The 24,894-nt window shown below is 43.6% G+C and overlaps 1 protein-coding gene across 1 annotated transcript in view; it reads right to left on the bottom strand.

Annotated features, from left to right (window-relative positions):
* PTGIS (prostaglandin I2 synthase) overlaps positions 1–24,894 on the bottom strand; it is a 1,239,217-nt gene that overhangs the window by 692,645 nt on the left and 521,678 nt on the right. The window contains exon 4 of the mRNA XM_078651848.1: positions 21,110–21,253. Within this exon, the coding sequence (XP_078507974.1) occupies positions 21,110–21,253 (144 nt within the window). The remainder of the gene's footprint in view (positions 1–21,109; positions 21,254–24,894) is intronic.

The following is a 24,894-nucleotide window of genomic DNA, read 5'->3' as shown; positions in this document are numbered from 1 at the left end:
GATTTAGATGTAGGAATGGGGACACTGAAGTTTTTCTCAGCGGTTCAAACTGTGAAAGTGCTTTAAGTAGGTCCTTTGTTTACAAGGACAAATTGCTTGTAATGCTTGGTTGCAAACTTGTCCTGTTACTTGAAGGTTTCCCCAGCTGCCGTGATTCATACAGAGCTCGACCTGCTCTTGAATGGGAGCTATTTGATGCTGAATGATCAAGGCAACAGCACGGTAACGGGCATTGCATATCTGATCACAGTAAATTCCAGAGTTATTTGTTGTATGCAAGTATTGTTTCCACCGGCCCACACAGTTATGGAGGCAAAGCTATGGCCTTTATTGAATGTTTCCTTTATGCAGTTTGATTCCCTGAGTAGAAGGCCATGCTGTTTCAGAAAGATGTAGCTTTAACCTCAGCACAAGAGGCGTTTGATCTCTAGGTTGCAAGGTCTTCATCTGAGATACAGCCACTAGTCCATACAATCTTCCTGCTCCATTTGAGGGAAATGGTTCATCTTATGTTTAACATGTCTGATATGGATAGGATTGTGCACCTCTGTTCTGGACTGTTGAGCACTTTTCAGACAATCTTCATCATTCCAGCAATCATACACTCCATATTGGGAAGCGTTTTTGGAGGGCTTCCGCTGGTCTTACTACTTGTAGTGGGCATCCTGGTATTAGTTTTCCTGCTTCACAATGGACGTCCCAGTTCATTGACAGATGGAAAAACCACTGCTGGTAGGACATTGTTGTGAAGGCATGGTGCTCCATCTGGGCACACCTCAGCTTCGGGAGCTAATCGAGCATTGGTTCCTATCGCTAAGACCAGTCTGGTTTAACTGCATCTTGCCTGTGTTCCGCTGCCTATTATGCGGATACAAATGCATGTTGGACCTGTGTCTGACCCTTCCACCGGTTGTGTCACGGGACATAGACATACTACTGGACCCCTTAAAGGCCCACATGTATCACTGTCCTCAGCGTATTCACATGATGACGGCATTCTGAGAGCCTCCACTGGATGCTTCAGCTACTGGTAAAACGGACAATGGCTCTACAACAGGCTCACAGGTATCCAGTGCTTCCTCAGTGGCTGCTGTGGGAACCAGAGATGATCACCTTTGCTCCATTGACCTAATACAAGAGATGTTACAGGGACCGTCATCTGCGAATGTGAGCGACAGTGATGTTGCGTCTCCCACACAGGACACATAAAGATTTGGCTAGCCATTTGATAGGAACACGTCAGCCTTTTTTCTAGAACAAGCCAAATTGGAATGAGAAACATTGTTTGTTTTATTTTTCTTCTGGTCTAACTGAGGCACCATGGCTTTCAATGTGCTCGGTCAGTCTAGTCAAATATTGATTCTCAAGTGGACTTGAAGAGCTTTTGAATTTTAATAGCATCTTTTTTCAGTTTTTTACATATCACATGTTTTTAGATGTTTTAGACACTTGTTTTATGACAATGTTTTTATGCTTTTTAGCAAGCTTATTTTAGCATTAGTAACCTTGTGGACCTTCAGGTGAGGAGTGGGTGTTATGTTTCCTAACGTAAACCTAAGTAGCAAGGCGACCTTTTACCCACATTTGTCCTACCTTGCTCTGCATAACGGTTCTAGCAATGACCTTGTATCCAGTTGTGCTGAATAAATGTCAATTGGTTTCCTTGAAACTAGCCTCATTTATTATACATGAAGATTCTTACCATCATATCTTGATCCCCTGTACATGACGTACATAACAAAATTAACATACTCTGTACAAAAGTCATTGCTATCTTCATCCTCGGGGCTACTTTGCATAATTACAATGATTGATTTAGGCCCATCTACATAATAGTACTCACAGCATATTGATTGTGGTAGAACCCCGAGGTTACCTTTTTGGTATAAAAGAACCACGCCTTCACTAGGTAAAGGGAGGAGACGCTTCTACGCTGACACTAACATGGAGGTCCCTGCACGCTGAGGCTTCAACATACAGTGGTCTGACATCCCTTGCGGGATGTCCAACTCCTGACCAAGATGGGGTCTTTCATTCTCTACCATCAGGTAATTGGGTTGGCTCTTTCCTGGGGGATTCTTGGCTTCACACTTACATAGATTGCTAGGTACCTTGAGGGACACTTAGGTAGGATACGCCTAGTGGGAGTACGCTAAAATTACTGTTTTATATATGCCTGCATATATTCGTTGCTTAGCACCATGGAAGAAATGTATCTACTGTTTACTCTGTTGGTGCTTGTAATCTCTTACATTTGCTTCTGTCTATTGATTGTTACAGCAAACATGTTTTATACTAAGATGGCGCTGGTTCAATAAATTCTTATTGAAAACGTCCCCAATGTTTATTCTGTGTATCTCTCTGAGACATACAGGCATATGCATCAAAGTAAATACCGGGAGCAAAGGGGCAGATTCTCAGAATCTGCCCCTTTGCTCCCGGTATTTTTGCATTTGGGATATATCATCCCAAATGCAAAAATCGCAATTTAAGGAATCTCTAAATTGAGATTCCTTAAATTGCGACTGCATTTAAGGAATCCCAAATTGAGATTCCTTAAATGCAATGCATGAAAATAAAAAAAACAGCAAATTACCATGAAGTTGAACTTCATGGTAATTTGCTAAAACTTTGAAAAAAGCACTTTTGTGCATTTTTCAAAGTTTCATGTTGCACACACACATGCCCTTAGGGCATGTGTGTGTGCAACATATGTGCAGAGATCAATTTCAGGGGTGCAACAGGGTGTGATTATGAGACCCTTGCACCCTTGAAATTGCATGAGCAATTTGCAAGTACCTACTGGGACTCGCAAATTGCTGTAGGCCCATAGGAATGAATGGGACAGCATTCCTTAATTGCGACTAGCAATTTGCGAGTAGCAATTAAGGAATGTTTAGGAATCGCTATTTTAATAGCGATTCCTACATGCATAGGCTTTTGCTATTCCTAAATATCAATTCCTTAAAAACCGCTATTTAGGAATAGCAAAAGGCTACGTTGATGCATCTGCCAGTAAGTGAGCACCATTGACTGAGCGAAAAGTATTGTACTGTTTCCACGATCCCTGAAGGGTCAAGGGTTGTCATGTTCAATGGTTGCCAGAAACAATTTGGTCCTTGGTAGGGTTTTGGGGCTTATGGTGGCACTGTGAACTAGCTGGTCTATCAGCTGACATATCCTGTGGGGGTGTCTGGAATCCATCTAGACACCAATCTCTTAGTTTATATTGTCCATCAAATGCGCAGATCCTATGTACTTTTAGGAACTGCACGGCATATGGCGTAAGGGTGGGCAGAGTTGGTGGAGTGACACTACACAGAATTCCACGGAGTTGCCTAAAACCTGAGTGGAATTCCACTCCGCTCTGCCCTAACTATGCATGCAGGCAGCAGACCTGGAGGTTGCCTGGCCAACAGACTCCCACCTTCTTTACGGCTAACCTGGATCTGGTGTTCTCGGTGCCCGGGCTGTCCTCCTCCTGTCTCCTCGTCCTCTGCGGTGCAAAACCCTTATGCAGTATGACTTGGGAGGACTGTGCAGCGCAAGCATTCTCAGTCCTCCCAAGTTGTACAGAGTAGTGTTTTTGCACCGCTAAGGACATGGAGACAACCAGGAGGAGGAGGACACCCCGGTCACAGAGAAATTCACATCCAGGTAAGACTCCTTATTTTCTCATTCTAGGGGTGGGCAGCAGGGGCAAACTCTGCAGAATTGGAGATTTTCCTGAACTCCGTATTCACAGCAGAGCGTGGAGTTGGCAAAACTCAGCAAACTCCGCTCCCTTAATATGGAGGGGTAAAAGAATTTCTAGAAGTGATGAAAAATATGGTACAACTGAAGAGATTATTAAGAGATTTTAACTTAGGGATGCCACAGTAAGACATTATATACAGCAAAGAAGGAGGTATTGAACTGTAACAGAGAGGAAATTCTATTCAAAAGTAAAAAGAAGAAACACTCCACAGGTGACAGTTGTAGGTTTATCACCACATTTCACACATGACATGAGAAAGTGAGAGCCATATTGGGGAAACATTTGCATTTATTAAGAAATTATCCCATAATTAGGAGTGAGGTACCTAGAGGACCACGTATGACTTTTAGGAGAGACAGATCTATGAGAAGCCTATTTGTCAGATGTGATGTTAGGTCAGAAAAGCAACTGTGGTTGAACCCCACACCTTGTAAAATGCAGCAAGTGTAAAGCGTGCAAGAATGTGGAAAGCTTGAAAGATATCGGGATTTCAGGCATGGGCAAAAATAAAAATTAAGGGACACTTTAATTGTAAAAGAGAATATGTAGTATACACATTTGGTTGTCCCTGTCCAAAAATATATGTGGGTAGCACCACATTACCCATACATAAGAGTTCTGAAATACCTGAGAGCATTAAAGAATTTGGACATTACCTATCCAGTAGCTAGACACTTTCACATAAGTGTGGACCGAAATATAATGTGATAGATGATATAACCTGAAATATACAAGGTGGAAATAGGGAAACACAATCACAAATATTATAGTCTAAGTATATGCTGCTATTGGAAAGTAACAGACCCAGAGGTCTGTGATGAAGAGTTATATGTTCACTTGTGATTCTTTAGGACCTGTCAATCCCAGTGCAACTGAACTGGAGATTTGATACAGATAAATCTTCAAGGCATTTACAAAATTGTAATAAATCTCGCAATTTGCAAGTATGCTGTTTTTGTCTTTTCATGTTTTCTTTGTTAACGTTTTTAATGTTTATTTTTTCTACATGGCTCATCTTTGTGAGCATCCCTGGATGCTATGGGCAATCTCCTTGATTGTAGAATATTGCCAAAGAGCTAATATATCTGAGTATTGCCCGCTTGGAACCAACTGAGTATATGGGAAGTGGCAAGGAGCAACATGTGTCTCTTTCTAGTGGACAATTGTAACTAGGCTGGTAATATTATAGACTTCAAATTCCCTCAGGCTCCCTGAAGCCTTTGTTCACAGCCAGAGCTGTGAGCAAATAAAAAATTGGAATGTTGGAGCTCCGGGCTTATACCAGCCATTATAAGCCTGGAGCACTCCATTGTTTTCAATGGAGCTTCCACCATTCCAATGTTCTAATTGCTCTTAAAATATATATACCCACAGGGGCAGGATTGTGTTGCCTACTTAGCAAGTGAGAGCATCGTTGTATGCATATTTCACACTGATTTGATATATTGTATGACTTGAAAATTATTGAGAACTGAGTATATTTAATCAGCTACACATGATTAATTTTTCAGCTGGGATTGCGGAGCCCATGTACATTGTTTTTGTAAAGCAGCAGGGTAATATGTTTTCCATGTATTTTTTGTACTAGTTCACATGACTATTTAAATGAACATAAAACAGCCTCACACATCATGACCAAGGTTGTTGCACAGCCGAAATGGTTCGATGCTAGACACCCGCATTATGACTCAATAAATTTCACTTGCATCGTAATTGAGTGCTATTACCTTGGTATCAAGGGTTTGTCCCCGATAGAGTAACAATCAATCATATGAACTGAATAATTGCCTTCAATAATACCGCGCATGCTATAAGCACCCCTTTGGAAATGGTTCTGAATAATACAGACAAGGCCTTTGACAGAGTAATTCGGATTTACTTATGAAAGCTCAAGAAGAGAATGGTGTTTGGGCCTAGCTTTATCAAATCTACGCAGATCCTTTAAAAAAGCATAAGGAATGCTCACAGTACCCAATAAGCCTGCCCCGTTCCTTTACGCTCTTCGCCTTATATTTAGAACCTTTGTAAAAACATTTACCCTACAGCAGTATACACTCACTAGGATATACAGAGTATTCAACCAAGATATTAGCTTATGCAGATAATGTTTTATTACATTGGCTGCAGACATATCCATGGAAGTGGAAGCAATAGAAAGAGAAGCCAAGATTATTTTAGGAAATATCGGTGTATCTGCCAAACTGTAAAAAATAACTCAGATCCTGGCAAATCAATATTGTTTATATAGTGAAATAATTACTTTCAACACCAGTAACAGTCTATAAGTAATTAACTTCCTAATAGTTTCCAACAGTGGTCTAATGAGCAACCAGAGAACTAACATTCTGTATTTACTACAAAGATGTGGCACCCTAAAGACAACTTGATGGAATCACAGTTCTCTTCAGAAATTAACAAAATGATGGGATTCTTTTTGACGTAGAAATGATGGTATGGGCTCTAGAAAGCTAAAAGGAGCACGCATTTTCTATTAGTTCTCAAATATATTCTGCATCCATTTCAGGAAAACATTCTGACATGCAGACTGAAAAGTACTTTCAACACCAGCAAAATTATTTCAGTTAACTCCCTTGTGATCAGCTGCAGCTTTACCAAAAAGCTCTAATGAGCAACTAGTGCTAAAATTGTATATTTATGACGAAAGTGCGGTACAGCTTGATTGGCTGCAGTTTGGTCTATACAAAATGACTAGGATAGTCATAGATGTGGAGGTTTTTTACATTGTAGCTTAGGGCTACTTTACTTCCTGGTTGGTTATTACCAAGGTTTTTGGTTTCTTATAGGCATATTATTGCTTTTTTATATACGTGGGACTCCCACTCCGACGACGGGGAATGATTCAGGCATGTGAATCTATGAAAGACACCCCAATACTGGAGAAAATGAGGTTACACATTTCTACGAGTTGTCAACTATCTTCCTCATCCATTTCTGTAAAACATTCTGGCATGCATGTTTGTCCAACACGAGCAGCAGTCTGTCAGGTGACTTCCTAGTAACCAATTACAGCATTGCCAGAGAGTTCTGAAGAAAACGAAAGTGTCAACATTTTGCATCCAAAATAAAAGTGTGATACTCCTGAACGCCATTTTGTTGGAGGAGGAGCAGGCCAGCCTGCCTGAGGAGCAGGCTGGAGCAAATGGGCCCTGAGATGTTAACGCAGACATTAAACCAAAGGGTTAAAAATGTGAGGTTCATTAAGGTGAAACTGAGTTGGAACCTTCGGTATGAATTTAGGATTTGCTCTCAGTAAAACTTAGTCCTCTGTAAATCGCAGATAGGGTTCTCTTAAAGTGAAACCTGGATTTCACTTACTCTCCTTGAAGAGGTAAGTGCCAGAAGCAATGCCACTTTCCAAGTGAGAAACTTAAGCTCAATTTTGTGAACTGGCTCAAATGGTGGTTTCATTAATTGAGATAGGATGACATTGAGATGGCATTCAGGCGGAGGAGGCCGAATGGGAGGAAAAGTCCTGAATAATCCACCATGAATTGCTTGATAATGCGAGAGGAACAAAGAGAAGAAGCATCGAAAGTGCTCTTGCATTGGGAGATTCCAGCGAGGTGGACCCTCACTGATGTGTATCAGTGTAAGCAAAGATCCCTGACCATCTTATCAAAAACACATTCCCCCATGAACCCTCTGAGGTTCCCTGCTGGCAAAGAAGAAATGCGTTACTTACCTGTAACAGCAGTTATCCAGTATTGGTATCTTTCATAGATTCACATGCCTGAATCATTCCCCGTCTTCGGGGTGGGAGTCCCCGGTAAATAAATATAGTAATGTCACATGGACATATACTTAGTACTAGGCCAGAGGCCTCACATTAGTAGCCTATCTAGGTCCTTATGTAAAAAGGACCAAACTTTGGACAGTAGCCAATCAGCTCCTATCACCCTCCTGACCTTCCTGGAAGGAGCCCTTGTCCCTCAGATTTTCGTAAGCACCGTGCCAAGTAGTACCTACTGAGAAGACTTAGGTGAGCCCTTCCAGGGGAGGCGGGTGGGTTGCATGTGAATCTATGAAAGATACCAATACTGGATAATGAATATGCTACTTACCAGTATGCATCTGTTCTTGGCATGTAGGGCTGCTAACATTCATATCTTTTGCATTAGATCGCCGCCTAGTGTTGGGTCCGGATGATCGCACATTGTTGTCCTGGAAGAGTCTTCGAAGTATCCTGAGATAGGTGGCTCCTCCCCTGGACTACAGTGCGCATGGGCATCGGCTCCATCCCCAGATTGTTTTTTTCCGCCATTGGGTTCGGATGCGGTCTCGACGTCTCTCTGTCGGAAAAAACTAGCTTTTTTACGGCCAAAAGGCCTTAGATTCACTGCTGTTACAGGTAAGTAACGCATTTCTTATCCAGTATTATGGGTATCTTTCATAGATTCACATGCCTGAATCAGAATAGCAAGCAATAATGAGCACATTTCTCACATACATCTTGAAAGACATAATAAACTTATCATAAGTTGTTACACAGTTTACATGATACTCACAACCTGATAAGAAATGTGCGGTAAATTACCTGGAAGGTGGGATGATAGGAAGAAGGCTCACCTCTAATGAAATAGATGACGTAGGACAGCCTGTCCTACTGCTGCATCCTTCATAAGTTCAGAATCCAAGCAGTAGTGCTTGGTGAACGTATGCGGCGTCTTCCATGTCGCCGCTCTGCAGATGTCGACAATGGGTACCCCAGCAAAGAGCGCCATGGAGGTGGCTACCGCTCTAGTGGAGTGTGCTCGAACCTTTGAAGGCAGAGGATGGCCCGCCTGTTGGTGACAGAATGCGATGGCCGCTGAAGTCCATCTGGAAATGCTTTGTTTTGTCAATGCTAGGCCTTTCCTGGTCCTACTAAATGCCACAAACAATTGGTTGGACTTCCGAAATTGCTCTGTCCTGTGTATATAGAACTTGAGACATCGTTTGAGGTCCAATGAGTGTAGAGATCTTTCAGCCGCAGATGATGGATTTGGGAAGAAAGATCTCAGGACAATAGGTTCATTAAGATGGAAAGAGGACGGAACCTTAGGTATAAATTTTGGATTAGTCCTTAAAATGACCCTGTCATTCTTGAACTGGATAAAAGGGTCTTGCACAGAAAAAGCCTGCAGTTCACTCACTCTCCTTGCTGACGTGAGCGCCAGTAGTAGAGCTGTTTTCCATGACAAATATTTAAGATCTGTTTTGTGAATTGGCTCGAACGGGTGTTTCATTAGTTGAGCTAGTACCACATTTAGTTGCCATGTAGGTGGTGACACTCGTACTGGAGGGAAAGTTCTGAATAATCCCTTCAGAAACTGCTTGACCAGTCTGTTGGTCCATAGTGAAGCGCCACACGAAGACCGTCTAAACCTGGAGATGGCCGCTAGATGGACTTTTATTGAAGCGTGTGCCAGCCCTGAATTGGCTAGGTGGAGCAAATAGGGCAGAATTTGTGCTGGAGTAGAAGTGAACGGATGCAATTTCTGAGTCCTACACCACAAACAGAACCTTTTCCACTTGAGGGAATATGTCTTATTTGTACTTTCAGCCCGGGCCCGGGCTAGAACAACTCTGCATTCCTGTGGAAGATCTAGGTCCTGGAACTCTCTGAACTCAGGAGCCAAGCCGATAATTTGAGAGATGTTGGATCCGGATGTTGGACTTGTCCCTGGTTCATTGTAAGGAGATGTGGGCATGTCCTGAATAGAATTGGAGGTTCCAGCGATAGCAGGTGTAGTTCTGTATACCAGTGCTGGCGTGGCCACGCTGGGGCTATCAGGATCATGGTACAACTCTCTGCTTTCAATTTCCGGAGAACCCTTGGGATTAGGGGAAACGGTGGAAAGGCGTAAGCAAAGGTCTCGCACCATGTCATCGAAAAAGCATTCCCTAGGGATCTTTTCTGGGGAAGCCAGCTTGCGTAACTTTGGCATTTCGCATTCATTTCCGTCGCAAAGAGATCCAGGTGAGGCTTGCCCCAACGGGAGAACACTGAGTCGAGCGTCTTCTGGTCGAGCTCCCACTCGTGGCAAATTGAACGCTGTCTGCTTAGCGAGTCTGCCAGGATGTTGTCTACTCCTGGGACATACTCTGCCCGCAGAGAAATGTTGTGCTGGAGTAGCCACCTCCAAATTTGCTGAGATTCGCGAGACAACGTCTTGGATCGAGTACCTCCCTGTTTGTTTAGGTAGTGCATTGTGGTGGTGTTGTCCGTCCTCACAAGCACTGGGAAGCTCCTGATTCGGGGTAGAAATGCCCGAAGAGCTAAGCGTACTGCTCGTAACTCTAGCAAATTGATGTGGAGTCGTTTTTCTGCCACTGACCACTGACCTTGTACTGGCAATTCCTGAAGGAACGCTCCCCATCCTTCCAGTGATGCGTCCGTGGTTATGACATAAGGGGAGACTGGGAGTAAAAAAGGAAGGCCTTTGTTCAAGTTGTCGCCCAGAAGCCACCATCTCAGAGCCTTTTTCATGACCTGAGGGATCTTGACCCAGTCGTCGAAAGATCCTGTACTTTGGATCCACTGATTCGTTAAAGCTTCCTGTAGAGGTCGCATGTGGAGACGACAATGCGGAATGAGAAATATGTTGGAAGACATCATTCCTAGCAACGACTTGAATAGTCGAACCCTGACTCTCTTTTTGGTCTGAATTTGGACGGCCAGGTTTGTCAGCTTGACCTGACGTTCCCTGGAAGGGAAGGCTTTCTCCTGTTGTGTATCCAATGTCGCTCCTAGGAAATTGAGACGTTGTGATGGACGTAGATTCAACTTTTCCTGGTTGAGCGTTAGGCCTAAGTTCTCGAAGAGACGAAGGCAGGCGGTAGAGGATTTGGCCACGCCTGTTCGAGTAGGAGCCTTGACAAGCCAGTCGTCCAGGTAGGGAAAGACTTGATGATGATGCTGGCGAAGGTATGCTGCTACCGGAGACAGACACTTTGTAAAGATGCGCGGAGCTGACTTCAGGCCGAATGGTAAGACTCTGAACTGGTAGTGCCTGCCTGCCACTGTAAACCTCAGGAATTGTCGATGACTCTTGTGAATGAGGATATGAAAATAGGCATCCTGGAGGTCCAAGGATACCATATAGTCTTTTGAATTGAGCAGGTGTAATACCTCCTGAAGGGTAACCATACGAAAAGACTGCTTCTTGAGGTATTGGTTTAGGTTTCTCAAATCCAGTATCGGTCTCCACTGCTTCTTCTCCTTTTTTCTGATCAGGAAGAATCGGGAGTAGAATCCTCTCCCCTTTTGTTCTCGAGGAACTCTTTCCACTGCTTTTTTCTGAAGCATTAGCAAGAGTTCCTGTTGAAGTATGTTTAGATTCTTGTGTTGCGCCGGACATGGTGGATTTGGAGGAGGATACTCGAGAAATTCCAGAGTGTGTCCGAAGCGGACTAACTGCAACACCCAACGATCTGTAGTAATTTTCTTCCAATTGTGAAGGAAGTTGGTAATTTTTCCTCCAACTACGAACTGTGGAGAAGAGGTGGAGGCCAGCTGGAGAAAGCAGTCATTGACGTCTGTTATTGTCTTTCTTTCCTCCTCTTCCTCGAAAGGACGACTTGTTATATGAGGATTGTCCTTGTTGTTGTTGCCTCTGCTGATATTGAGGTTTGTACTGCTGGGAAGAATTATAAGAGGACTTGTAACCTTGATAGTTGCCACGAGACTGTTGTCCTCGACCTCTGGAGCCTCGAAAGGAATTCTGCTTGAATTGTAGAGTGCCTAGGGCTTTCGCCGTTTCGGTATCCTTCTTAATGCCTTGTAGCATGTCATCAATATGTTCACCGAAAAGGCGCTCCCCATCAAAAGGCATGTCGAGGACTTTGGCTTGCACTTCAGGCCGGAATGCTGTGGCTTTAAGCCAGCCCTGGCGCCTTAAAACTGCTGCTCCCGCCAATTGACGGAACCCTGTGGAGGCAATATCCAGGGCCACCTCTATCATCTCTGAAGCAGAGCGTTCACCCTCCAGCAAAATCTTTTTAACCTCGTCTTTCTGGTCTTCTGGAATCGCCCCCAGATATGGGGCTATATCTGCCCATATCTGTCGATTATAGCGCCCTAGTAAAGCCAGAGAATTTGCAGCCCTGATTGATAGGGCGGACATGGAGGAAAATCTCTTGCCAATGGCATCAAGCTTTCTTCCTTCTTTATCAGGAGGAGCGGTCATGGTCGCTGACGGATTGCTGGACTTCCGCTGAGCGGCCTGAGATATAACTGAATCAGGTTTAGTTTGACCAGTCAAACATGCGGGTGCAGTGTCTGGGGCTTTGTATTTCTTTTCAAGTCTAGCCGGCACTGGAATGAGAGAGAGAGGAGTTTTCATTATTTTTTGTCCTTGCTCCCATATATAATCGATTACTGGAATGGAGCGAGCTGATCTCTTGAAGGGTTCTTTGAAATCATGAAGAAAACAGTCCTTCGTTTCCGATGCTATTTGGATGTTGAATCTTGCAGCCGCTCTTCCTACGATATTATGGAATCCCCCTAAGTCCTCAGGGGTTGAATCGTCCTGTACTTGGTCTGGGGATATTGGATCTGGGTTAGCATTATAATCAGAATCCATATCATCGTCATCATGTATTTCGCCTTCTTCATCCTGGGCCTCATCAATTCCCACTTCTTCCTCATATTCTTCCTCATCCGTAGAATTTTGAGGAGGAAATGTCTCTTGTTCCTGATGCACATCCCGCGGGAGAGGCCGCTGTCGATGTTTAGGAGTTGGTGTTTCCTGTGGTACCTGTACTCCAGAGGCAGAAGCAGATGATGGAAATCTTTGTTTATAATCTGAAATTAGAAATTGTAGGTCAGAAACAATTGAAGCTGGAAGGCACACCATAGGCTGAACAGTGGTATGCTCTTGAACTGATTCTTGAATTGTAATTTCCTCAAAATCTTCGCAGTCCGAACTCTCATGATTTTGATGTTGAGATGAGAGGGACTGGATGCTATGGGAAACATGGACTGATCTTCTGGATCTTCCGTGTCTAAAAACTGCGTTGGCAACAACTGTTGGACCTTGCTGGGTGAGGTCATCTCTGGTGTGACCAAACATGACGACATTTTAAAGTGTGTATATGTATACTTCAATGAGGGAGAGCCCTTGGAGTGTAAATCCTTTGACGCGGTGTCCGTTGATGGTGTAGCGTCTACTATTTTTGATGTTTCAGGTGTTTTCATTGTCATTGATGTTTTTGTCGACGACGTCCTCGTCGACGGCGGCGTCGACACTGCAGCATTCGACGACGACGATGCCACCGTCGACGGCGACGGTCTCGTCCTCGACGGTCTCGTCGTCGACAGGCCCGTCGACGGTGGCGTCGACGACATCGTCGACGACGGTGTCCTCGCCGACGAGGAACTCGTCGACGGCTGTATCTTCGTCGACGATGGGGTCTTCGTCGACGATGGGGTCTTCGTCGACGATGGGATTTTCGTCGACGCTGGAAGCTTTGCCTTCGTCGATGATGAAGCAGACGTCGACGGGAGCGCTGTCAAAGGCGACGACGACGATTTTATGACAGGAATGACAGAAGATATTGACCTACCCATCGTCGACGACGTGGTAGAAGTTAGTCGATGCCATGGAGAAAGTAGACGCCGTGGATGTCGAAATGGAGACTGTCGACAACGTCACAGGCAGGCTAGATGACATTATAGCAGGCTTTTTGAATTCTGTCATCTGAAGAGAAGGCTTGACCTTAGGATGACTCTCAACAGACTTTGGCTTCTTGTGAGGAGGCACCACAGACTGATCTGGAGATGACTGCCCAGGCCTTTTTGAAGCGGAGTGGAAGCTCCTGAAGGAACACTCGCTCTCACCTGAGGAGACTATCTGCTCTTTGTTCTTTAGTCTCTGGAGCCACAGAAGCAGTCGCCCTTCCCTGTCCTTCAACGTCTTGACCGGGAGAGTGCGACAAATCTTACATTCCTTGGCAGAATGCTGAGGATAGAGGCAATACACGCAATCTTCATGTTTGTCCTCTATATGTAACCTCATTTTACTACAAGAGGCACAGGGTCTAAAAAGCCCTTTTTTAGGAGTAGTAGCCATATTCACTACCAAAACTTGAAGAATAAAAGGATAAAAGGATAGAATCCAAAGATATAGGAAAAAACCTGAGCAGAGCTCAGTGGAGACTCCCTTCAGCACGACGTGCGGTAGAAAATCTGAGGGACAAGGGCTCCTTCCAGGAAGGTCAGGAGGGTGATAGGAGCTGATTGGCTACTGTCCAAAGTTTGGTCCTTTTTACATAAGGACCTAGATAGGCTACTAATGTGAGGCCTCTGGCCTAGTGCTAAGTATATGTCCATGTGACATTACTATATTTATTTACCGGGGACTCCCACCCCGACGACGGGGAATGATTCAGGCATGTGAATCTATGAAAGATACCCATAATACTGGATAACCCACATTTTCAGTTCTCTTGGGATGCTAAGAGGTCCAAGTTGGGTGTTCCTCATTTCGGGAAGATGGAGTCGAGAATCAACTTATTGAGTTCCCAGTCGTGACATGTTTGTCCTATCCAGCTCAGGTTGTTTTTCACACCTGGAAGATATTCCACCTTGATGATTATGCAGTGTAGCAACATCCACTTCCAGATCTCTTGAGCTTCCAAGGATAGAATTGGAGACCTCGTTCCTCCCTGCATGTTGAGATGGTGAATGCAGGTAGTATTGTCTGTAAGAATGAGGACAGAGGATGCTTGTATTCTTGGAGGAAATGACTGAAGAGCTAGGAAAATTGCCCTAAATTCCAGGAGGTTGATGTGCATCTTGGAGAGAGAGAGACTCCATTTGCCGCTTACTAGAAGGTCTTGAAGATGAGCCTCCAAGCCTTCAAATGAAGCATTCATGGTCAGGACATACTCTGGAAGTGGAGAGAGGAATGTCAGGCCCAAAGAAAGATTGCGGGCAGACTGCCACCAAGGAAGTGCTCTTTTCATGACCTGAGTGATCTGAATAATGTCCTCGAATGAACCGGTCACCTGAAGCAATTGCTTGTCCGATTGCTCCTGGAAAGATCTCATCCTGAGACGTTCATGGAGAACCGTGAGGATCGACGAGGACATCCTGCCAAGAAAGGATTTAAGGAGATGGACAGAAGTGAACTCTTCTTTCGATAGACTGTGAGCCAACGATAGTATGGTGTTTTACCTAGCTGTGAATAAGAATGCCTTGTTTTGGAGGGTATCCCATGTCGCTCTGAGAAAAGTTAGCAGTTGAGAAGGAGTGAGAACGGATTTTTGGTAATTGACTGCAATCCCTAGAGAGTGAAATAGTTGTAGGCAGATGGATATGGCCTTCAAGGCCCAGTGAAGAGAAGGAGCCTTCACTAGCCAATCATTGAGATACAGGAAGATCTGCAGGCCTTGCAACTGTGGGAGTGCTGCCACAGGGGCTAAACATTTGGAAAACACAGCAGGAGCTGAGCTTAGGCTGAAGGGGAGAACTAGAACTAGAACTGATAGTATGCACCTGCCACAGTGAAATGGAGGAACCAATTGGGATTAATAGGAATATGGAAATACGCATCCTATAAATCGAGGCTGGCCATAAAATCTGAATGGGTCAGAAGCTGCAGTATCTCCTGGAGACTTACCATGTGGAAAGATTTTTTCTGCAGATATTTTTCTGCTTTCTGAGGTCCAGAATGGGACGCCATTCTCCTGACTGCTTCTTCACCAGAAAAAAAGTGGGAGTAGAAGCCGATTCCCCTTTGAGGGCGTGGACCTGATTCTATGGCTCCATTTTTGTAGTATGACGAATGCCCCCTTCTTTAGTAACTGAAGATGGGATGGTAGAGATTTTTGGGGTGGATGAGGATCTGGTACTGTGACAAACTCCAGGGTATGGCTATATTTTATTATAAGGACTAAATAAACAAAAAGAGGAGTACCACCAAAGGGGAAATAAACGATTTCCTAATGGTGCGTTTTGACTGACAAAAGGAAGAATTTAACCTTTTGTAAAAAAAAAACTCACTCACCAGCCAAGTGGTGACATGCTGCATCATCGGAGTCCACCCTGGTGGCCTAGCGTCACCAGGGTGTGCTACAACACCTGAAATACAGTGGAGCAGGTTGTGAGTGTAAGTGCAAAAAAAGAAATGTTAAAAATTGTCCCGGTTTAACTTAATGAAAATATGAATTTTATTTTAAAGCAACTTCAGCGACCGTCCCGACCACCATAGTTGGGATGCAAGAATAAGAGATCACGCCTCTACAATTAATATGAATGAGCGAGATTGGAATAAATATAGTATAAGTGATTGAGCACGCACCTCTTGATAAGTATGCCAGTGTTGGCTAAATAGCATGCCCGCAGCGGGCACTCGACCAGCACGACAATATCACGCAGATACGAACCTTTTTCCTAATGAAAGTGGCATGAAACATGAAATCACAGAGACACTGCACGACGTAACAGGCATGTAATATTGATCACGTGTGATAGATGTTCGTTTCTCTTTCTTCCCCACAGGTCTTTTGATTTTTAATACATAAGCTCGCCTACTTTTCCTTGAGCATCTCGCCATTAGCGATTTTTGCTAATAGGTTCACGAGGATCTAGGATTGGGTGTGCCTTTTAGGGGGTACATACCGTCCATTTCCTTGATAATGGTCCTTACGAAAACCTGGAACATCCCATTAAAGGTTGAAACATGTAGACCAGTACACATATAGAGATACTTTGGCCGTAACTTCCCTCTTAGTATCTCGCCACCTCCCCTTTTTATTATTGTCCAGTTGCTTTAAAATAAAATTCATATTTTCATTAAGTTAAACCAGGACAATTTTTAACATTTCTTTTTTTGCACTCACACTCACAACCTGCTCCACTGTATTTCAGGTGTTGTAGCACACCCTGGTGACGCTAGGCCACCAGGGTGGACCCCGATGATGAAGCATGTCACCACTAGGCTGGTGAGTGAGTTTTTTTTTACAAAAGGTTAAATTCTTCCTTTTGTCAGTCAAAACGCACCATTAGGAAATCGTTTATTTCCCCTTTGGTGGTACTCCTCTTTTTTTTTATTTAGTCCTTGACCAGGGGAACAGGAGTACTCTCCGTTCACCCATAGTGAACACGATCCCTTGCTCTCCCCTTTGTTATTTCATATATTTTATTATATCCCCGACCAATTTGTCTGTGGTAATTTTTTGCTATTGACTGAAATAGCGTGAGATGCGAGCCCCTCTGGCTGGAATGATAGGGGAGAGAGCAGCGGGTGCCGGGACATCGTCACTGTTTCCTAACATCATCGCTGGACTAGACAGGTTGTTTATGTCTGGGTTACTTTGGAATGGAAGGAGCATCAGAAAAGTATTCAGGAGGACAGATTAAGTCAGTCAATCTTCTTTATTCAAAAAGATGTATTAAAACCAGCACTCAGCCAACACATTTCATTCCTTGTGCAGAAGGAACTTCATCAGGACTTAATAAGTAAAGTAGGATGTTTACAATAAGTCCTAATATAGTGCAGGAATATTGCCCAGGAATTCAAATCGCATAAAGAGAAAATAAGTCAGATCCCAGCTCGAATTCTTAATATATAACGCAGAAATTTCACAGTAGATCTTTGTATTAAGTAGAAGGGTTGTCCTAGTGTAAGAATCTCAATGAGGGGAAGATAAATCCGATCTCAGCTCATATTCTGTTCGAGACGAAAATCCTAATAACCACATGGTGGCTGGCAGCAAAACAGTCTGGGTTGCATGGAGTATGCAGCATGTGGTGGTGCACAATATGCCTGCTGATGTTGGTAGGAAGGGCGAAATGAGTGAAAGGTCTGGGGTTGGTATTTTTGATAACCTCCATGAAATGAATATGTCTCTCTACCACAGACTCCACGAAAGGGGGTCTTCCTGTATCTGAGTATGTCCAAAGCTTTAGTAGTCTCACTCTCGGTCTGTAAGGTGTCATCAATATGCTTACCGAAAAGCGCATTGCCATCAAAAGGTATATATCAGGATTTTGCTTTGCACCTCAGGGCAAAATTTTGCTGCCCTCAACCAGCCTTGCCGTCTAGGGACCGCTGCTTCAGCAAGCTGACGAAAAGCCAGGGAAGCCACATCCATGGACGCATCAATGATCTCTGAGGCAGATCGTTCGCCTTCTAGAAGAATCTTTCTTGCCCTCATATGAAGCGATATTGGACAACATTTGGCGGTCATATCTTCTTGATAGCGCTAGCGCATTGGCCACGATCTTTAGTGCCTGAGGTGGTGGTAAACCTCTTGCTGATATTATCAAGGCGCCTCCCTTCTTTGTCAGGTGAAGCGGTGATAGACCCCAAAGGATTCCTTGATCTCTGCTGCACAGCGTGAGTTATTCCTGAGTCTGGTTTCGAGTGTCCTGCCAGATGAGCTGGTGCATCATCAGGAGCCTTCTATTTTTTGTCTATTCTAGGCAAAACTGAGATAACTGTAGCAGGTGTTTTCACAACTTTCACACCTTCCTCCAAAATATGGTCTATAATAGGCATTGCTCTCACAGACTTCTGAGATAAGTCTTTAAAATGATAAATAGAGCAATCAGACTGCTTGACAGTCATAGATAGCTGAAAGTCAGAAGCTGCTCTCTCCATCAATGCTTGAAAGCCGCTAATGTCCTCCTGCGGAGAATCTGCTGTCTGAGGAGATGGGGAAGCACATGTTAAAATTACATAATCTCTCCACTCATTGCCAGCTGGTCTCTACCTTGAAGTTCACCTTCCTTTACCTCTCCATCATCAGAGGTATCATACTGTTGCAAAGTTAAAACACTGTAACTGGTGACGTTCTAGGTGAAGGCTCAGATATGCATGGCGGAGATGCCGGTGGAGGTGGAGGCGGAGGTGGAGGTGGAATTGCACTCATCGATGAAGGAAAATGAGTACGATAATCCTGCAACATGTCTTGCAATTCTTGGACTAATTCCACGGGAAGGTGGACCATGGGTTCATTAACATGTTCTAAGTATTGCATTTTTGTATGTGAAGTGTGAAAGTCCTGATACTTGATGTGAAGCTGAGAGGGACTGTGAGCAGGGCCAACCATGTCATCTTCATCAGACTCTTCCAAGAATGTTGAAGGAGGTAAATGCGAAACCACTGAAGGATTTTGAAGAAAATGCCTTGTCGATGATGTCATCGGTGAGAACGTCTTCGACAGATACAATGGTGGAACTTGTAATGTTGACGGTCGCTTGAGTCCAGGTGTAGCATACAGTGTAGTAAGCGTCGTCGACAACAGTGGTGTGTGTGTCATTAACGAGGACATAATAGGAACTGATGACGTAATCATCGGCGCCATCGTCGTCTATGTGTAAACTGTCGCAGAGGTGGTCATCGACGGAAAAACGTAGTCGACGAGGATGTAGACATTGAAGAGGAAGTCGTCATCGACTGAGTAGACATCGTCCATGAGGAAGTCATCGGCGGTGAGGGTACCTTCGCCGTTGCTAGAGGCATCATCGGTGGAGCCGCTGTCGACGGTGCACCAGAAACCTTCGTCAGCTATGGTTTTTTCGACGATGTGATAGTCGACAACGAAGCAGGGGAAACATGCCCTGATTGTGATTTCTGCATCGACGAGGACCCAGAGGATGGTGCTGTTGACTATACAAGTTTTTTAGAGACTGTAATCTTCATAGATGGCTCTGAAGCTGGTTGAAGAGAGAGGTGCAGCGAGAGTTAGTGAGTCACGTGTTGTCACAGCTGATTCAAACAGGGTCATTAAGGTGAACATTCACCTGCGCTCAGTAAACCTTTGTTGGAAGTGAGAAGCGGGAGCAGCATGCAGTTAATCTGTGGGAAGATTGCATAGTATTTTTTAACATGAAAGGTCGATTTGCTTAGTGCCACGGTAAGCGCGTTTCAGAATATTTCCTGTATCAGCATGGTAAATGTTCCTTTTAAGAATAGGCAGCAGTTTTCAATCCAGTGAGATTTCAGTAATGCGGATGTGAGATACATTCAGGTGTCATTACAGGGTAACGTGGGTAGCGTTTGCAGTCAGGGAAGTTAAGCAACAATGACAGTAAAAGCATGAACACAAATAATGATATATGGTAAAAGTCAGTTGCTTTTTCTTAAAAAAGATGTTTTATAAAACCAGTTTGCTATTTAATTGATGAGGTTCCATTTTTGTTTGTACTCTAGAAACCCCTGAAGAAGGGATAAAATTCCCGAAATGCATTGGGTGACTGGCAATAAAAACGTGGCAAAAAGGAAACATGGATTCTCCTGTGTGTTTTTGAAGAGTCAAAGAAGATACATAATGAATATAATGGATTGAAATAAAACAGTGTGAAGAAAGGATAAATGATTTATGGATAAAATTGAAGAATAATTAAAAAAATGGATTACAAATTTAATTCATTAGATTCATAGGTTGTGCAGCTACACGGAGACCTAAATGTGTCTCTCTTTTGGTTTTCTCTCTGAAAAGGGTTTCACATATTTAGAGGTCAGGTGGCCTTTCACCTCAGTAGAAAATGGAAGTTTTCCTTTTCAGGACCTGCTGCTTCATGACAGGATTTTTTTAAGCTCCTTTATTATCCTCAGAAGGGTCTTGAGACCTCTCTCTCCTCTTGGATCGATGGGTGGAGGGAGTGGACTTTAAGCACAGTCTACCCATGAGTGAAGACTGTGCATAGTAAGGGCTTGCCCACCTAATAGGAGTTAGGTCTATTAGTGTCTGTATGAAGTGGCTTGTACACACAGTCTGTGCACTGAGAGCAGATTGTTCATAGTAGTGTCTTGCCACTAATGGGGCATAGGCTTCTGGAGAGTGTGGGCCTTATGCACAGTCTTCTCACTGAGCACAGACTGTATGTAGAATGGGCTTGCCCACATAATGGGCCTTCATCATGTATTCAAAGTGCACTCTCTGCAAAGAGCTTTATACAGCCCGAAGGCTGTGCTGTATTATTGGTCTCTCCCAGTACGACGGAACTTCAGGATTGGCCTCATTGGAGCAGCACTGAGTCCCGTGGGACCATGACAACATTGATTCATTTTTTTTTATATTGCAGTCCCACAAGTGCTAGATTGTCTGGGTATCCTTACCCTGCCCCCTTATGTCATTATTTTCTTTTTTAGGACTCAGGGGCCAAGTCCCAGAGTACTGTAGTACTGTAATATATTTATATATGTTATTAGATACTCCCTTCAGATTTGGGCATTAGTTTCGCATTATGGTCATGCAGGTCGTCATCTGGTACTCTACCCTTAGTAACTGCTGATTGAAAATATGTCAGCCTTCATTGCGCTTAAAGCTTAAATTCCACAACATTACTTAATAATTATCATTTTAATGTGCCTTACCAAAGGTAGAAAAATAAATTACCTGACCATTATACTATACGTCAGGTGTAACAGGCCTTCTTCTTTCCATGTGGTGTGTGATCTCTCTGGGTCATCAAGTAAAAGATTTTTGAGATTGGAAAACATGGACTTCGTAAGCGCAGGCAGGCTTTTGTTTTGCAGATGTCTAGAAATAAAAGAATTAAAATTCAATGTAAATTTACATTCACTTTATTGATAAGCACCTCCTGCAAATCAAACACAAGCATTGTGCAACTCTAATGAAAAATGAATGACATAGAAATATTTCAACCCTATCTCAATAGGTTCCTTTTAATGATACATACACATTTTTTCACTTTGTACCTTCCTCAATTACTTGAATATATTCACCAGGAGCGGATTACTCGATATATTGGTTTCAGAAATGGGCAAGATGGGCTTGGACACAAACTAAGAAGAAACCACAAAAAGTAGAATACCATGCTAGAAATCTATTGCAAAATAGAAAGAAAATATACTTAGTATATACTGAGTTGTATAGTTGTGACACAGAGAGATTGAGGTGACATCAACCAAACTCCCCTTACACAAAAATTAGTAATATATAGTTGTGAACCCCATCCATACAAGGGGCACATCAGCAAGATTTCCTTAGCCCACGGGGTATTTGCTTATTTCCTTCCGCCTCCTTTCGTGAAAAGGAAAGCAGACAGGTGCAAGGCCAAAGAGGGAGCCCAATGCAGTCCTGGCAAATTATGTCAGCCCAGCCCAAGTATGGTGAATAGCAAGTGCAGTGAGCCCCTTACCAAGAAAATGTGGGGAAAAATAGTGCATTCCACAACACATTTGTCCTCATATATTAACTTAAATTCGCTTTTAATGCATAGTAAAGGTTGACCTTACTGTTTACAAGGATTTAACAATCTTGGTTGGTGCTCTTCAATGATTCCCTCACTATCACCGTCCAAAAGTGCCTGAGCTCTCCATAGCCCCTATCCCACATGTATTTTATTTGTTTTGTAGCACCTCTCATACCTGTGTAGGGTGTTTGAGCACTTTACATCACACGCACATACAGAAGCAATGAATTATGCATGTGTAGATCAGTGCATAAAACATGTTACATAAAGCAAAGGTGTCTACAAGGTGTAGGAGTCACATGCCATCCATACTGGTAAGCACTTTTTGAGAGTGCTTTGTCTGGAGAGCAAAAACTCAGGATTCAGAACATAACACAGTGGTTAGGGTTGACTTTAATAATAAGAATTTATTTATAATCAATAAAACCTCTTTAGCAACATCAGGACAATGAAAGACTAGTACTGTACCATGCAGAGTGAATGCAGCTCTTTGATGGGAATTCATATGTCACTGTGCTAGATTACGATTGTAATTTATGAGCTGCACAGTAAGAAAAAAAGAGTCTCTGTAACAAAAGCAGTAACCCAATGAGCTATGCACATAAGAAAATAAGTTACTATCTGTAACTATAGTTCTCCAGTATTGGAATTTTTCATAGATTCACATGCTTGAATCATTCCCCGTCGAGATGGGAGTCCCTAGTATATAAAAACAGCAATGCAAAGTTAGCACCAATTAGAGAAACAGGCCTAGGCCCATTTCAGTTTTGCAACATATCAATCTCTGTTTGTTAGAGAGTACAACACCAGGCTTTAGCCAATCAGAACTCCCTATCCTCTAGAATACTCCTGAGAGAACCTCAGACCTTCAGATTTTCACAGCACCAGTGCAATAAGTATATCAGTAAAGGTCTCAAAAGGTGAGCTTCTCAGGGGAGGAGGGTGGGTCACATGTGAATCTATGAAATATTCCAATACTGGAGAACTAAAGTTACAGGTAAGTAACTTATTTTCTTACTCCAATATTGGAACTTTCATAGATTCACATTCCTGAATCAGAGTAGCTAGCAGCACTTTTTTGTTATAATTAAGCATGGGCGTAAAATCCGTTCCGCTTGCGGTATTTGCGGATTTTCTGCAATTTCCCGGTCCGCGAATCTCGCGAAATTGCAGAAAAATCCGCGAAATCGCATGCGGGACGGATTTTCAAAAACTGAAGTACATGAAGCACTTACAGGGTTACAGGAGGTGCCCAAGTTGAAGCTAATTTCTTTGTAACCATTTACAAAATGGTTTCAAAGAAATTAACTTCAACTTGGGCACCTGTTGTAACCCTGTAAGTGCTTCCTGAGCGGCGCCTCCAGAGTTGTTGCCTACTTGCAACTATTCTCTGACCCTGCTCAGGGTCAGAGAATAGTTACAAGTATGGCACAATGCTCCAGGCTGTCACAAAAATTAAACCACAACATTAAGCACTTACAGATAAGGAAGCAGGTGCCGGACTTCAAGCTCAAATTCAGTAACACATTAACCAGCCCCCGATAGAGGCTGGGCAGGTGTGCTTTCTCTACAGTGGTGAACCAGAGGGTGCTGTGATGAACCAGAAGGTGCAGTTGTGAACCAGAGGGTGCTGTGATGAATCAGAGGGTGGCATTGTTGAACCAGAGGGTGGCAGTGGTGAACTAGAGGGTGCTGTGATGAACAAGAGGGTGGACGTGATGAACCAGAGGGTGGCAGTGATGAACCAGAGGGTGGCAGTGGTGAACCAGAGGGTGGCAGTGGTGAACCAGAGGGTGGAAGTGGTGAACCAGAGGGTGCTGTGATGAACCAGAGGGTGGTAGTGATGAACCAGAGAGTGACAGTGATGAACCAGAGGGTGGCAGTGGTGAACCAGAGGGTGGCAGTGATGAACCAGAGGGTGGCAGTGGTGAATCAGAGGGTGACAGTGATGAACCAGAGGGTGGCAGTGGTGAACCAGAGGGTGGCAGGAATATCTGTAGAATTAAGAGCTCTCTCCACTTGTGTTGTAGGTTGCGGGGAAAAGGTTTTTAGAATCAGTGGTTCATTTAAATGAAAGAGCCGATGGAACTTTAGGGATGAACTTGGGGTTGGTACGTAACATTATTCTATCATCCTTGAATTAAAGAAAAGGCTCCTCGATAGTAAGAGCCTGCATTTCACCAACTCTTCTAGCAGATGTCAAAGACAGAAGTAGAGGCACTTTCAATGACAGAAATGTTTGTGTCCGCCTTATGGATAGGTTTGAAGGGATGTTTCATGAGTTGAGACAGGACCACGTTAAGGTGCCAGAGTGGTAGGAGAGGCTTGACAGTTCGAAAGTCCCTAAAAAAAACCTTCATGAATTGTTTGATGATTCTCACAGATCATAAAGAAGGGCCTGAAGAGCTTCTTCTAAAACGTGAAATAGCCGTGAGATGAACCTTAATAGATGCATGGGACAGACCAGCTTTTGCCAATGAAAGAATGTAAGGAAGAATTTCATGAGCCTGAAGAGGAGAAAATATGAACGCCTGATTTCTAGCACCAGAGACAAAATCTCTTCCATTTAATTTGAAATGTTTTGTTAGTGCTCTGCGCCCGGGCATGAGAAAGAATATCTTTACATTCAGTGGAAAGGTTCAGATGATCAAACTCTCTGTGTTCATGAGCCATGCACTAATCAAAGTGATTTGTGATCGGGATGCAGTACTTAACCCCGGTACTTGAATGAATGATCATCAGTAGCTTTGGGATAGGATCCAATAGAATCTGCTTCTTTTCCGAGAGAAGGAGTTCTGTGTACCAGTGCTGGCGTGGCCAAATAGGTCTGTGAGGATCATCCTGCAGGGCTCTGCCTTCATCTTCATAAGACCGAAGAATACAGGGGAAACCCAAGTAACCAGACGGCATCTGGGTAATAATACTAAATACAAGGCAATGATGCCTAGGGATCAATAATCTCAAC

The sequence above is a fragment of the Lissotriton helveticus genome, chromosome 7, assembly GCF_964261635.1.
Source record: "Lissotriton helveticus chromosome 7, aLisHel1.1, whole genome shotgun sequence".
Lineage (NCBI taxonomy): Eukaryota > Metazoa > Chordata > Amphibia > Caudata > Salamandridae > Lissotriton > Lissotriton helveticus.
The sequence above is the reverse complement of the archived record's forward strand: the minus strand, read 5'-3'. Positions and strand labels throughout refer to the sequence as shown.